The sequence below is a fragment of the Hypanus sabinus genome, chromosome 10 (genome assembly GCF_030144855.1).
Source record: "Hypanus sabinus isolate sHypSab1 chromosome 10, sHypSab1.hap1, whole genome shotgun sequence".
NCBI lineage: Eukaryota > Metazoa > Chordata > Chondrichthyes > Myliobatiformes > Dasyatidae > Hypanus > Hypanus sabinus.
Window position 1 is genome coordinate 136079780 of NC_082715.1, and position 16200 is coordinate 136095979.

Consider the following 16200-nt stretch of genomic DNA (forward strand, 5'->3'; position numbering starts at 1 on the left):
TGAAGGACCTATTGAAGCCACCACCTTTTCCTCTGTTCAATATTGCTGCCTCCAGCTCAGTCCAGAAACCAATTTATCCCTCATATCCCCCTTAACCCTTGTCCCTCTCACCTCTCACCATTACCCTGTGGTTTTAGCTGCCCCTACCAGAGTGGCTGTCTACCTTATCAATGCTTCTCCTCATTTTAAACACCCCTATCATTTCACTCCTCAGGTACCCCTTCTATGGAAAACAGAACCAGCCCTGTACGATCTCACTGAATACTTCAAACCCTCCAGTCCTGGTGATAGCGGTGAATCTTTACAGCATGCTCCCCAGCTGAAGACTATCCTTCCTATAGCTGGATGATGAGAACTGCACACAATACCCTAAGTACAGCCTCACTGCGGGCTAGTACCACTGTGAAATGATGTTCCAACTCCTGTGCTCAAATCCCCGACAGATGAACGTGCCAGGCAGCTTCCTCAGCACTCCATCTTCCTGCGAAGGGAACTAGGCACCCATAGCCCTGGGTCTCTCTGTTCTATAACACTCCCCAGTGTCCTGTCAGCTTCTGTGCAAAGTCAGTGCCACTACTCAAGGGAAGGGAGGAAGGTGAAAGGTGGACGAGAGAGGGTCAGCAGGGAGGGAAATGTGGAGGGGGTTAGTAGAGTCTGGGAGGGAGTTGGAAGGCAGAGGAGGGAGAGGGAGTGAGCGGGTGAGAGGGAAAGGAAGGATAGGAGGGAGGGTAGTGGGGAGAGGGTGAGAAGATAGGGGAGAGTGGGAGACGGGAGAGGAAAGACAGGGAGAAGGAGGGATGAGAGTTTGAAAGAGTAGACAGTGGTGTAGAGGGGATATGAAAAGGAGGGGGGGAGAGAGGGAGAGGGGAGAGGGGTGGGAAAGGGGGAAGGGAGAGGGGAGGGTGGGTGAGGGGATAGAGGAGAGGGGAAAGGGAAATGGGAGGTAAAGGAGCAAGGGGAATGGGAGAGCAGGGGAGAGGGGTGGAGAGGTGGATGGGAGAGGGTGAGGGCGAGGGGAGAAAGTGGTGGAGAGCAGAAGGGGAGAGGGAGAAAGCAGTGGGACAGAGGGGCGGGGAGGGGAGGGTATGGGGAGAGAGGGGTTGGGGAAGGGGAAAGGGGGTGGGGAGGAGAGAGATGGTGTGGGGAGAGAGGGGATGGGGAAGATGGAGGGGAGTGGGAGGGGAGACAGAAGGAGGGGAGTGAGGGAGGGATGGGAGTGAGGGAGGAATGAGAGTTTAAAAGATAGTCGACAGTGGTGCGGGGGATGTGAAAGGGAGGATGGGAGTGGGTGAGAGGAGAGTGAGTCGACGGGAGGGGGATGGGGGGAATGTGAAAGGGAGGGAGGAGGAGGAGGAGCGGGGAGGAGCGACAGAGAGACGGAGACAGAAACGGAGCAGAGGTGCTCGGCGCTGGGAGCCGGAGCGACGGTCGGACTGTTACCGGGACTGGGAGTCGGAGCGGAGGCGAAGCGGGAGACGGTAGCGGAGTGGAGCGGGGAGCCGGGCGAGGGAATCCGGAGCGGAGCGGCGATGGAGCGCCGGCTGCTGCGGGCTCTGACTCTCGCCCTGCTGCTCGGCACCGCTCGGGGACAGGGGGTGTACGGTGAGTGAGGCCGGGAGAGGGGTCCCGGAGCCCGACCCCCAACCCACCTATCCACCACCACTCACCTCACTACCGACCCTCCCCACCAGCCCTCACCTCGCCACTACACGACCCACAACCACCGAACCAGAGCTGACACACCCCCGACACACCGAACCACCCGGAGACCGCACCGGACACCGATTCCTTCCCCCTTCCCCTCACTCAAACCAGGACAGACCCGCGGGGTGAGGGGTAAAGACGCCGAGAGAGTGTCAGATCAAGGGAAAGAGTCAACCACACAGTCGGGAGAAACAAGGGAGGGGGCGGTGGGGGGGGGGGGGTTAGGTGATTGAGGAGGGCAGGGGCAAAGGGTTTGAGGCTGAAGGGGAAGGGAGAGAGGCAGGAAGGGGTAGAGGTATACGGCGAGGAGGGGGCAGAGGGGAGTGGGTAAAGGAGGGAAGGGGAGGAAGTGGGGAGGGGGAGGAACTCACTTCCCCGTTGACCCTGCCGTTTGCTCCACGGCTCCAGCCAGAAAAGGCAGGGGGGTTTATGGTAAGGGATGGAGGGGAGGGTGGAGAAAGAGGAAGGGGGCGGAAGGACCCTCCCCATTCACCAACCCGGGATTGACCCTACTTTGACCCCTTCTGTACCCCTGCCTTGTGTCCACAGCTCCGGCCAACGCGCGGATCGTGCACTCGGGCCAGGCCTGCGTGGTGAAGGACGACAACCTGAGCGAAAGGGTCTACACCATCCGAGAGGGCAGCACCCTGGTCCTCGTCTGCCTCGTCACAGGGCACCCTCGGCCACAGGTACCCCCACCTGCCCCTGACCACAGCGCAGCACGCTCACCTCCCCACAGGGCTCGTGGAGAGGTTAAGTGGAGGGGTGGGGGGTAGACCACGGGGAGGGGCATTGGGCAAGGAGATCGTTGGGCGAGGAATTCATTTAGGTTCTCACTCATATAAGAACATAGGACATCGGAACGGAATCAGGCCATTCGGCCCGTCAACAGTGCTCCTCCTTTCCAACATGGCTGATTTACTATCCCCTTCAACCCCTTTCTTCGGCCTTCTCCCTGCAACCTTTGTCACCCTTACTAATCATGAACGCATCAACCCCTCCTTTAAATAGACCAAATGGCTTGGCCTCCACAGCCATCTGTGGTAATATCCTCTGATTCCCCACAGAAGTCCCACCAGTGATTCCTACGGGGACCTGTTCCTTCCCTGGTTTACTACCTTGCTCCAAATGGACTTAATAGACGACTCATAGGACACTACAGGTCCTTCAGTTCCTGATGTTGTGCCAACATTTTAACCTGCTCTAACTCTTCCCCCAACATAGCCCTCCATTTTTCTATCATCCATGTGCCTATCTAAGAGTTTCTTAAGTGTCGCTAATCTAGCTGCCTCTACCGTCACCCCTGGCAGGATGTTCCCTGCACCCACAACTCTCTGTGTAACAAAATTACCTATGAACGCCCCCTCATACTTTTCTCCAATCATCCCACTAGCCATTTCCACCCTGGGAAGGTGTCTCAGACGCCTTTATCAAGTCACCTCTCATCCTCCTTCACTCCAAAGGGAAAAGCCCTAGCTCACTGAACTTTTCCTCATAACCCGTGCTCTCCAATTCAGTCAGCATCCTGGTAAATTTCCTCTGCACCTCTCTAAAGCTTCAACATCCTTCCTATAAATGAGGCAACCAGAACTGAACACAATACTCCAAGTGTGGTCTAATCAGGGTCTTATAGAGCTGCAAGACTACCTCGTAGCTCCTGAACTCAATCCCACAACCAACGAAGGCCAACATACCAGACTCCTTCTTAACAACTCTTATCAACTTGTGTGGTAACTTTGAGGGATTTATGGATGTTGACCCCAAGATCCCTCTGATCCTTCATCCAGCTAAGAATCCTGTCATTCTGCTTTCAAATTCTACCTTCCAAAGTGAATCACTTCACACTTTGCCAGGTTCAGCTCCATCTGACATGCCTCAGCCCAGTTGTCATGGGCTCCACAGTGACCTGTTGTAACCCATGACAACCGTCAGCACTGTCCAAAACACCACCAACCTTCGTGTTATCTGAAAGCTTACTCACCCACCCTTCTACTTCTTCATCCAAGTCATTTATAAGCATCACAACGAGCAGGAGTCCCAGACCAGATCAGTGCAGAACAGCAGTGGTCACTGATGTCCAGGTAGAAACACCCCATCTAAACCCGCCCTCTGCTCTCTATGGACAAGTCAATTCTGAATCCATACAGCCATGTCCACTGGATCCCATGCCTCCTGACTTTTTGAATGAACCTCCCTTAAGGAACTTTATTAAACGGCTTACTAAAATCCACATACACCACATCCACTGCTCTACCTTCAGCAATGTTGTTTATCACATACTCAAAGAATTCAGTCAGACTTGTGAGGCATGGCCTGCCCCTCACAAAGCCATGCTGACTGTCCTTAATCAGACTATGTTTCTCCAAATGCTTGTAAATCCTGTCTCTAACAATCTTCTGCAATAATTTCCCCACCACCTGAAGTAAGACTCCCTTCCTTGAACTAAGAAAAAGTTTTAAGTTGTCCTTAATCCTACTTGCTAAGGTCATTCCATGCTCCCTTTTTGCCCACAATATTTTTCTTAAGTTCTCCTGCATCCCCTAAAAACCTCAAATGGTTCGATACTGATTTCCCATACCTGAGGCGTCCTTCTGTCCCCTGATCAAACCTTAAACGTCCATCATTAACCAGGGGTTCCCTGAACTAACCATCCTCAGGGTCACAATGTCCATGAACTCTCAGTGTCTCTCTTCCTTTCACTTTTCAGATGGTGTACCCCCTCCAGCAGCTGCTCTCAATCTCCCTCTCCCAGGTCCTGTCATACACAGTTGAAACCCCTCCTACCCCAGTTCAAGGCCCTAGCTCGAGTTCCAGCTTTATCTCTTTCCGTGACTACATCAGAATCAGAATCAGGTTTAATATCACTGACATTCTGCGCATCATGAAATGTGTTGTCTTGCACCAGCAGTACATTGCAACACATAATAATGAAAAACTATAACTTACAATAAGAAACATATAGAGAGAGGAAAAAAAATAGTGCGGTAGTGTACGTGGGTTCATTGTTAATTCAGAAATCTGATGACAGAGGGGAAGAAGCTGTTCCTGAATCGCTGAGCTTGTGTCTTCAGAATCCTGTATCTCCCGCTTGATGTCAGCAATGAGAAGAGTTCATGTCCTGGGTAATGAGGGTATTTTTGAGGCAATGCCTTTTGAAGATGCCTTAGATGCTAATACCCATGATGGAGCTGGCTGAGTTGCCAACCTTCTGCACCTTTAAGCTTACCGCATGGCGACACTGTTCCCAAAGGATTCATCCATTGACATCAGTCACTTGCTCCTCCACCTTCTCTAAGATGGGGTGAAGAAGAGCCCCTATCTCGGTAGGACTCCCTAAGCACAGCTTCACAAAACCCCCGAAGACATTTTACAAACTACGCCCCCTGCACTAAGGCCATTGTTGAGATGTTATAACCCCGTTCGTCCCAAGATCTCTGATTTCTAATTCCTGCTGACTACAGGAGTTGTGACATTACGTTGCAGTTCTACAAGTTGTTGGTGAGACAACACTTGGAGTATTGTGTACAGTTTTGATTTCCCTGTTACAGGAATGACGTAGTTAAATTAGAAAGAGTGCAGAAGTGATTTACAGGGATATTGCCAGGACTAGAGGTCTGAGGGACAGGGAGAGGCTGGCCAGGCAAGGACAAGCTCAGAAGAATGTTTCAACCTTAGAGATGTTTCAAATTATGAGAGGCATAGATGGTAACAGTCTTTTCCCCAGGGTGAGGAAGTCCAAACAAGGTTTAGGATGAGAGGGGAAGATTTAAAAGGAGCCTGAGAGGCAAGCTCTTCACTCAGAGGATGCCGAGTATATGGAACCAGAAGGAGTGGTCGAGGCAAGTAGAGTAGAATTATTTAGAATATATGGATTTTAGTGCGGAACTTGGCAAGGCTCCTCTTGGGTGGGCTTGTCCAGAATATCAGGAGGTATGGGATTCATGGGGACTTGGGTGCTTGGATTTGGAACTGGCTTGCCCACAGAAGGCAGAGACTGGCAGTAGATGGCGTGTATTCTGCCTGGTGGTCAGTAACTTGTTCCTCAGGTGTCTGCCTGGGAGCCCCTTCTCTTTGTGATTTTAGTAAGTGGTTTGGATGAGGAGGTAGAGGGGTGGGTTAGGAAGGTTGCAGATGATATGTAGTTTGGTGGTGGTATAGATAGTGTGGAAGGTCGCCATAGGTTACAACAGGATACTGAGAAGATGCAGTACTGGGCGGAGAAGTGGCAGATGGAGTTTAACCCTGAAAAGTGTGAAGTGATCCAACCACAAATAAGAGAGTCCTGCCAAAGGGTCTCGGCCCGAAACGTCGACTGTACTTTTTTCCATAGATGCTGCTTGGCCTGCTGAGTTCCTCCAGCATTTTGTGTGTGTTGAAAATGTAACGCGATTCATTTTGGAAGTTTTAACTTGAAGGAAGAATACAGGGTTAATGACAAGATTCTTAGCAGTGTAGAGGATCTTGGGGTTCATATGCATGGACCCTCAAAGTTGCTGTGCAAGTTGATAGGGTGGTTAAGAAGGTGTATGGTGTGTTGGCTTTCAATAGTCAAGAGATTCAGTTCAAGGGCTGTGATCAGTTTTGGTCACCTCATTTATGAAGGATGTGGAAGCTTCAGAGAGGGTGCAGAGGAGATTTACCAGGATGTTGCTTGGATTAGAGAGCATGTTGAGCCAGCCAGGGCTTTTCTTTTAGCAAAGGAAGAGGAGAGGGGACTCGATAGAGGTGTACAAGACGATGAGAGGCATAGATCGACCAGATAGCCCCAGACTTTTTTCAGAGTGGAAATACCCAATAACAGATATGGTGAGCAGAGGAAAATTTAGAAGAGATGACAGGTAGTTTTTTTTTATCATACAGGTTGGTGGATTTCTGGATTACAGTGCTGGGAGTGATAGCAACTGATATATTAGGGACATTTAAGAAACTCTGAGCACTTGGATGAAAGAAAAATGCAGAGTTCTAGGCTATGTAGGAGGGAGGGGCTTCGTTGATCATGGAGTAGGTTTAGATAGGTGGGCTGAAGAACATGAACTGTGCATACAACTCTGTTGTATGTTAAGAAGCTCTTGGATAGGTGCCTGAAAGGGCAGGGCTTGGAGGGATGCAGGCCAAACACTGGAAAACGGGTTTGGCTGGGTCAATACCATGGGTGGCATGGACTAGATGGGCTGAAGGGCCTGCATCTGTGTTATGTTGCTGCATGAATATGGTGAGGCTGTAGTGTAACCCTGTTGAAGTGAGTACTGCTGACAGGTATAGTAGGCAGCTGTGGATACTGGGATTACAGTGCGGGTGAATCAGGCCGTGGAGCCTCCTCTTTGCTGTACAACTCAATGGTAACTTCCCTCATTTCAATCATGGCGATGCGTCCCATCTCCCCCTCCGTTCCCACCTGTCGCCCTTGCATTAAAATGGTCATCACGCTGCGCAGTCCTGACCTGGGCCTTCGCACATCCCACTCCCACTCCCCCACCTGCCCTTCACTAGTTGTGTGAGTGTCCCGGTCCTAGCCAATGGAGTATAAACCCTTCCCAACACTCTGCAGCTGGCTCAGACCGAACAGGCCTGGTGGAGTCCAGTGATCTGGAAATAAGGAGGCTCTCCCAGACATCTGCACCTCTCCGCTTCCCCACGGTCATTGGGCACCACCCACAGACCACAGACAGTAGCTCCTACAGTAGCACCCCCCCCCACACACACATCCCCTCCTCTCTTCCACAAGTCCAGACCTCTCCCCCGGACACCCGCTCCTCTCCCCCACCCCCCACATTGGCATCTCTATGCCCCCCTCAGGTACATACCTGTGCCCTGCGCATGCAAACACCTACTCCTGCAAGCGCCCCCCCCCACCGGCTAGCCCGCTCCTTTCCCCTGCACATCTGCACCTCTCTCCCCCCACGTGTGTGCACTTGCCCCTTGCACGTGCACACATTCTTCATCCAACCCCCCCTCCCCCGCACATCCGCCCCTCTCCCCCTCATGTTTTCACCTCCTTTCCCACACTCGCTGGGCACGACCCACAGACTAGATGGCTTCTCCTTCCAGCAGCCACCCCCTCCCCCTCCACCCACATCTGGACCTCTCTCCCATTCCCCACCCTGAATATCCAACATCATTCGGACCAATGTCAACCATAACTTCCCAACTTTTCCCCTTCCCCCTTCTCCCTCACTCCTCCCCCTCCCTTGCCTCCTCCATCCCCTTGCCCACCAGGTTCCCCCTCAGCCCCAAGAAGGTGACAACACCTCAGTGCCTGCCCTGTGATGCTGGAAGAGGGAAACCTGGCCTACCTGCTCCCTCTCAGTGGCTGAGCCAAGATCTTTGTTGGGGAGGTGGTGACAGGGGGCAGCTCTCCCGAACTCATGCCTGTGCTCACTGCTCCATCTGCTGGTCACACTGGGTAGGGCAGCCTACAACTTCAGGAGACAGAGAGAGAATTAAAAAAGTGAAGAAAGTTAGAAATGTCATGGGGTGATACAGCGTGGAAAAAGGCCCCTTGGCCCAACTTGTCCATGCTGACCAAGCTGCCTACCTGAGACAGCCACCATCCTCTGAGTTTAAAATATTGATCCTCAGATCCTCTTTCAATGTGTCAAAGTTTGTGGATGATACAAAGATAGGGAGGGGTAGGTAGTGCTGAGAAAACAATGCGATTGCAGCAGGACTGAGACAAATTGAAAGCATGGACAAAAATGTGGCTGATGGAATACAGTGTCGGGAAATGTACAATAATGCATTTTAGCAAAAGGAACAATAGTACGGACTATTATCTAAATGGGGAGAAGGTTCAAACATCAGAGGCACAAAGCACTTGGGAGTCCTTGTGCAAGACTCCCAGACAGTTAATTTACAGGTCGAGTCAGTGGTAATATAAAACAAGAATATAAACGATAGAATATAAAACGAGGAGATGATGCTGTGGCTTTATAAGACACTAGTCAGACTGCATTTGGAGGATCGTCAACAGTTTTGGGCCTCATATCTCAGAAAGAATGTGTTGTTATTGGAGAGTCCAGAGAAGGTTCATGATTCCAGGAATGAAGGGGTTAACATTTGAGGAGCATTTGGCAGCTTTGGGCCTGTACTTGCTGGAATTTAGAAGAATGTGTGGGGATCTCATTGAAACCTACCGAATGTTGAAAGGACTAGATAGGGTGGGTGTGGAGAGGATGTTTCCTATGGTGGGGGTATCAAGAACTAGAGGGCACAGCCTTAAAATTGAGGGGCAACCTTTTAGAACCATAAGACATAAGATTAGAATTAGGCCATTTGGCCCATCGAGTCTACTCCACCATTCAATCGTGGTTGTTCTTTTATTTTCCCCTCCTCAGCCCCACTCCCTGGCCTTCTCCCTGTAACCTTTGATGCCATGTCCAGTCAAGAACTTATTAAACTCTGCATTAAATGCACCCATTGACCTGGCCTCCACAGCTGCCTGTGGTAATAAATTCCACAAGTTCACCACATTTTGGCGAATGAAATTTCTCCACATCTCTGTTTTAAATGAATGCCCCTCTATCCTGAGGATGTGCCCTCTTGTCCTAGACTCCTCCACCATGTGAAACATCATTTCCACATCGACCATGTCTAGGTCTTTCAACATTCAAAAGGTTTCAATGAGAGCCTTGCCTCATCCTTCTAAATTCCTGTGAGTACAGACCCACAGCTATCAAACATTCCTTGTATGATTCCCAGAATCATCCTTGTGAACCTCCTCTGGACCCTCTCCAATGCCAACACATCTTTTCTTAGATGAGGAGCCCAAATTTGTTGACAATACTCAAGGTGAGGCCTCACCAGAGCCTTATAAAGCCTCAGCATCACATCCCTGCTCTTGTTTTCTAGGCCTCTTGAAATGAATGCTGACATTGCATTTGCCTTCCTCACCACTGACTCAACCTGCACGTTAACCTTTTGGGTGCTCTGCACAAAAACTCCCAAGACCCTTTGCATCTCAGATTTTTGGATGCTCTTCCCATTTATAAAATAGTCTGTGCATTTATTTCTTCTATCAAAGTGCATGACTATGCATTTTCTAACGTTGTATTTCATTTGCCACTTTCTTGCCCATTCTCCTAACCTGTCTAAGTCCTTCTGCAGCCTTCCTGTTTCCTCAGCACTACTTGCCCCCCTCCCAACCAATCTTTGCATCATCTGCAAACCTGACAACAAAGCAGTCCATCGTCTAAATCATTGACATACAGCATAAAAAGAAGTGACCCCTGCAGAACACCACTAGTCACTGACGGCCAACCAGAAAAGGATCCATTCATTCCCACTTTCTGTCTCCTATCTATCAGCCAATGCTGGTAACTTTCCTGTAATACCATGGGCTCTTAACTTGGTAAGCAGCCTCATGTGTCGCACCTTGTCAAAGGCCTTCTGAAAGTCCAATTATACAACATCCACTGCATCCCCTTTATTTATCCTACTTGTAATCTCCTCAAAGAATTCCAACAGGTTTGTCAGGCAAGATTTTCCATCAGGAAAACCATGCTGACTTTGTCCTGTGTCACCAAGTACTCCATAACCTCATCCTCAAAAATTTCTTTCCAACCACTGAGGTCAGGCTAACTGGTCTATAATTTTTTTCTGCTGCCTTCCTCCTTTCTTAAACAATGGAGTGACATTTGCAGTTTTCCAGTCCTCTGGCACCATGCTGGAGTCCAGATATTTTTAAAAGATCATTGCTAATGCCTCCACAATCTTTACCACTATCTCTTTCAGAACCCTAGGATGCAGTTGATCTGGTCTGGGTGACTTATGCACCTTTAGGTCTTACAGCTTTTTGAGCATCTTCTCCCTTGTAACAGTAACTGTACCCACATCTCTTCCCTCACACCCTTCAACATCTGGCACACTGCTAGTGCCTTCCACAGTGAAGACTGATGCAAAATACTTGTTTAGTTCATCTGCCATCTCCTTGCCCCCATTATTATTTCTCTGGCCTTATTTTCTAGTGGTTCTACATCCACCCTCATTTCACCTTCATTTTTTTCTACATACTTGAGAAAGCTTTTACTATCCACCTTGATATTGTTTTGCTTTCTTATTTCATCTTTTCCCTGCTGATGATTCTTTTAGATGCTCTCTGTAGGGTTATGATGTTTTTAGCCAGAGATTAGTGAAGAAGAATTTGGGACACTGGCCTTCATCAGTCAGGTCATTGAGTGTCGAAGTTGGGATCAGATGTTGCAGTTGGACAGGATGTTGGCGAGGCTTCTCCAAAAGTTTTGGTTACCCTGTCACAGCGGTGACATCACTAAGCTGCGAAGTGTGTAAACAAGGATGTTGCAGGACCTGAGGGTCTGAGGTTGCTAGTTATTCCTCGGATCGAGGGGTGCCGGCACAGAGGGATGCAAAATCACAAGGGGGATCGATGGGCTGCATGGTCATGGTCTCTTTCCCAGAGGGCACGGTTTTGCTGTGGGAGGGGAAAGGCAACGCTTAGACTCCGAGGGTGGCATGAAAGCGGCCGAGTGTGGGACTGGTGCAGGGATGGGAGAGGGTTAAAAGGATATGGGCCGAGCACAGGCAAAAGGGACTAGCTTAGTTGGGCATTTGATCGGCGCAGATGCAATAGGCTGAAGGGTTCATGCTGAATGACTCTGAGCTAGGCTTTATACCTTTAAACCCTCCTACCCTGGGGAAAAGACGGTGACCACCCACCCCATGTAAACCCCTCATCAGAATCCTCCTTAAGCTCAGCCTCTGTCCCTCATGGGAAAACAGCCCCAGCCTATTTAGTCTTCAACTAAAGCCCTCCAGTCCCAGTAATGCCCTCATGAACCTTTTCTGCACGCTTTCCACATTAACAAGATCCCTCCTATGCCTGGCACACCGATACTCTGACCTGCCTGCTGAAGGCCAGTGTGTCAAACTTCTTCACCACACTGTCTCCCTGTGGGAACTGGAACTCCCCCTTACTCCCCACAGACCGCACACTGAGAGTCGAGGGGTTGCTGAGGGATAGATTTGTGTGTGTGTGTGTGGGGAGGGGGGAATGAGGGAAGGGAGTGCACTGTGGGAGGGGCTGTGCCTTTGTACCAGGAGTTGAGGGTTTCTGTGTCCGTGTGGAGCGAGGTGGGTGGGGCTTCACTACCCCAGGACACAGACACCTACTCCCCGTCTCTCTGCTGGAGGGGTGGGTGGGCTGTGAGGAAAGGGTGAAGAATTGCTCCCACTGACACCCCCCCTCTCCCCCTCCCCGCAGGTGCGCTGGACAAAGACGGTGGGCAGCGCGTCGGACCGGCTGCAGGAGAGCTCGGTGTTTAACGAGACGCTGCGTATTCCTTCCATTGACCGCGGGCAGGGGGGACGATATTACTGTAAAGCGGAGAACGGGATCGGTGGCCCTGCCATCAAGTCCATTCGAGTAGATGTCCAGTGTGAGTCACTGCTGCCCTCTGACCTTTACACTTACAGGTCACCTGTCTCACCCACCAGGCCGCAACTGACCCTCCATCAGCCCCAGAGCACCAGCTGTCTGGGTCAGGGGTCAGCGTTTATTGGGGGAGGGGTCCAGGAATGGTCAGTCAGAGGATTGGAGCCAGGAATAGAGGGCCGAGGTCGGAATTAGGCTTGGTGTCTGGAATGGCGGGCTGGGGTTCGGTTTTGGGTTTGCAGTCGGAATTGGGGTTGGGGCTGAGATTGGGTTTGGTGTTGGAACTACTGACAGGGATCGGGACTGGGATCATGGTTAGGAATGAGCTCAGACTAGAGACTTTGGGATGGGGGTGGGGTTGGACTGGGTGTCTGAGGTTGAGAATGGGGACTGGAACCGGGGTTTGGGGATTGGGAGTGGGGACAGGGATTGGGGTCAGAAATCAAATGGGAGTCAAGAATGCGGTCAGATCAGGGGTTTTGAAGTCGGGAGTAGGGGCTTGGATTGTGTTCAGGAATGGGATCAGAACCATGGGTGGGACTGGACAGTGGAGACACTAAGGCCGATGTGGCTACAGGACTGGTGTGAGAGATATCTGACCTCAGGCGTCTGGGGAGCAAAATGTACAACATCTACTTCAAAATGGACTTGGTCCAGTCACAGCACTCTATCTCCAACTGACCAATCGTTGTCTTCCCCACCCCAGCTAACCAATTACTGCCTTTACCCAACCCCAACTAACTAATCACTGTCCTTCCCCACCCCAACTGACCAATCACTGTCCTTCTTTACCCATGCTGACTAATCAGTGTCCTTCGCTGCCATGGCTAACCAATCACTCACCTTCTTCATCCCATCTGACCAATCATTGTCTTTCTTTACCCCAGCCGAACAACCACTGTTCTTCCTCAGCAGGGGTTCTCCCACTACCAGTGCTCCAGGGTTCAGCAGCCTGGTAGAGGGTGGGGGTCACTGGTATACAGGAGACCTCAGCACTGTGCCCAATCTGAGCTGTAATCTCAGACCCTTTTTCCACCTACGAAAGGCTGTACTGGGACATCGGAGGAAGTGGTAAGCACCCCCAATTGGGCTGTCTTGCCTTTGAGGGGTCCTGAGACGAGGGAGGTGGTCCTCATGCTCACCTGGATGCCATGTCATAGGGCAGTGGGGAGGTTGGAGACCACCTTGGTTTCCGGGTGTTGAAGGATGGGTCAGTGGTCGCTGAGTGTGTTCACAATGAGAACTGCAGCTTTTGCTGGCCTTCATCCAGGAGCAAAGCCAGTTTCCCAATACTTCTGAACGTTGGCTCCTGTATCTGAGAAAAGTCTCCCCCTACAGTCACCGGGAACAGGCGGAATGGGTCTTTGCGATGACATCACCTTACAGTCTCCGGGAACAGGCGGAGTGAGTCCTGTCAATGACATCGCCCTACAGTCACCGACAGCAGGTAGTGTGATCTTGTGATGACATCACCCTACAGTCATCGGGAACAGGCAGAGCGGATCCTTTGCGATGACTTCACCCTACAGTCATCGGGTACAGGCAGAGCGGATCCTTGCAATGGCATCACCCTTCAGTATTCGGGAACAGGCAGAGCGGATCCTTTGCGATGACATTACCCGACAGTCACCAGGAACAGGTGGAGTGGATCCTGGCGACGACATCACCCTACAGTCACCAGGAACAGGTGGAGTGGATCCTGGTGACAACATCACCCTACAGTCACCGGGAACAGGCGGAGTGAGTCCTTGCAATGATATCTCCCTACAATCACCAGGAACGGGTGGAGAAAGGCCCTGGAGGTGGCATCCCCCTACAGTCACTGAGGGGAAGGTCAACATAAGCTTCCACAGAAGAAGTGTGTTGTGAAAGTGAACCTCAGGGTTGTACATGGTGTCATATAAATACTTTGGTAATTAATAGAGGAAGTGCGGCTGGGGGCCTGGCTGTGAAATTCCCTGTGGCAGACAGCTTGGGGATCCCTCTGTCACTGTCACAATCTGATCCATCCTTCTCGGAGGCATTCCTTGTCACACCAACCCTGGGGACCCTAGATGTGTTGTATCGCAGCGACAGGAGACAGACTGCTGATGCGTGGTTTGGAACTGCAGCTGGTAACTGCCTTCTGGTGAGGCCTCAATCTTTTCCATCTGTGCTTCAGATTCTCCAGCAGCTCTGACAACGACCCTGCAGTGGAATCGATTCCACTGAGCTCACAACCCTGTTTCCCCTTAAATCAAAGTATTGCGTACAGGAGATGGGATGAAGTTGTATAAGATGATGGTGAGGCCTAATTTGGAGTATTGTGCGCCATTTTGGTCACCTGCCTACAGGAAAGGTGTAAATAAGGTTGAAAGAGTATAGGGAAAATTTACAAAGATATAACTGGGTCTGGAGGACAGCAGTTATAGGGGAAAATTGAATAGGTCGGACCGTATTCCTTGGAATGTAAAAGACTGAGGGGAGATTTGATAGAGGTATACAAAATTATGAGGGATATAGATAGCTTAAGTGCAAGCAGACTTTTTCCACTGAGGTTGGGTGGAACTGCAACTGGGGGTCATGGGTTAAAAGTGAAAGGTGAAATCTTTAAGGGGAACACGAGGGGAAGCTACTTCATTCAGAGTGTTGTGGGCGTGTGGAAGGAGTTGCCAGCACAACTGGTGCGTGTGAGGTTGATTTCAAAATTTAAGCAATGTTTGGATAGGTGCACTGGTGGTAGGGGTATGGAAGGCCATGGTCCGGGTGCAGGTTAATGAGAGCAGACAGTTTAAATGGTTTCAACATGGACTAGATGGGCTGAAGGGCCTGTTTCAGAGCTGTACTTTTCAGTGACTCTTACTGTACACTGCTTAGAGCATAAGGGCCATCAAGGAAAGGACCATTCAGTGTCAAAGGAAAGAATTTACATCAGGAGCTAGGGGTATACTGAAGAAGTAGTTCACATCAGTACGCACCAAGGGGAAGAATGTGGGGGTTAGCCAGATATTTAGGGCATGTTGATGTCGAGAAAGATGAGATGTTGGACCTGTTGAGGAGCATTCGGATGGTTAGGTCCCAAGGGCCCGATGGGATCGATTGAGGAGATGACTGGGGTTTTGACAGTGTGCTTTGTACCCTCATTAGTCACAGGTGAGGTTGCTGAAGACTGGAGAGCAGCCAACGTTGATCCTCTTTTGAAGAGCAGTGGACATAAACGTGAAATTGTAGACAGCTGAGCCTCACATCAGTGGTAGGAAAACTATTTGAGAAGATTTTTAGGGATGGGATTACACACACCCGGAAAAGAATGGGTTACTGGGGACAGTCAGTATGACCTTGTGCAGGGCAGGTCATTCTGTACAAACTTGAATGAGTATTTTGAGGATGTGACAAAGATAAGTGATGAGGGTAGGGAATTGGATACCCTCTACATAGACTTTGGTAAAGCTTTTGACATTGACCATAGTAAGCTGATGCAGAAGGTTAAGGCACATCAAATCCAAGGATATTTTTTGGATTTCAAATTGGCTTGCTCACAGTGGAGGGTAGTGGTGGAGGCATGTTACTCTCACTGGAGGTCAGTGGTGTTCCACAGGTATTGGAGTTGGGACCTCTGTTTGTGATATTTATAAATGGTTTGGATGAAAATATACATAGGGGGTCAGATGAGAAAGTTGGAGACAGCACAAAAATTGGCAGTGTTGTGGAGTGGGAGAGAAGGTTCAGCCGAATTATCGGTCAGTTGGGAATGTGGATGGGGAAATAGCAGATGGAGTTTAATCTGGGCCAACGTGAGGTGTTGCACTTTGGGAGGAAAAACATGAGGAAAATATGACAGATGAAAAAAAAAGAATTGGATGAAAATGAAGATGGGCGGGTTAGTGAATCTGGAGATGACACAAAAATTGATGCAACAGAGGACAGTACGGGGAGTTGTGAAAAGTTTTAACACAATGAGTGCTTCACTACCAGTGGACCAGAGATATGGGTGTTAACATCTCACATACCATGGATGACGGTCACGGGGTGCTAACATCTCACACACAGTGATAGACCAGGTTCACTGGGTGTTAACATCTTGTAACATGGCCATCGATAATTCTGCTTCTGTTCTGGATGATTCCATG

General features: G+C 50.2%; 1 protein-coding gene across 4 annotated transcripts in view; it reads left to right on the forward strand.

Annotated features, from left to right (window-relative positions):
• The first annotated feature begins 1389 nt into the window (after positions 1 to 1389).
• LOC132401161 (MAM domain-containing glycosylphosphatidylinositol anchor protein 1-like) overlaps positions 1390 to 16200 on the forward strand; it is a 49319-nt gene continuing 34508 nt past the window's right edge. For all 4 annotated transcript variants that reach the window (XR_009514505.1, XM_059983073.1, XM_059983074.1 and 1 more), the window contains exons 1-3: positions 1390 to 1602; positions 2254 to 2393; positions 11921 to 12095. Coding sequence is in view for 3 of the 4 variants with exons in the window: in XM_059983073.1 (XP_059839056.1) it covers positions 1530 to 1602; positions 2254 to 2393; positions 11921 to 12095 (388 nt within the window). In the remaining variant the exon portion in view is untranslated. The remainder of the gene's footprint in view (positions 1603 to 2253; positions 2394 to 11920; positions 12096 to 16200) is intronic.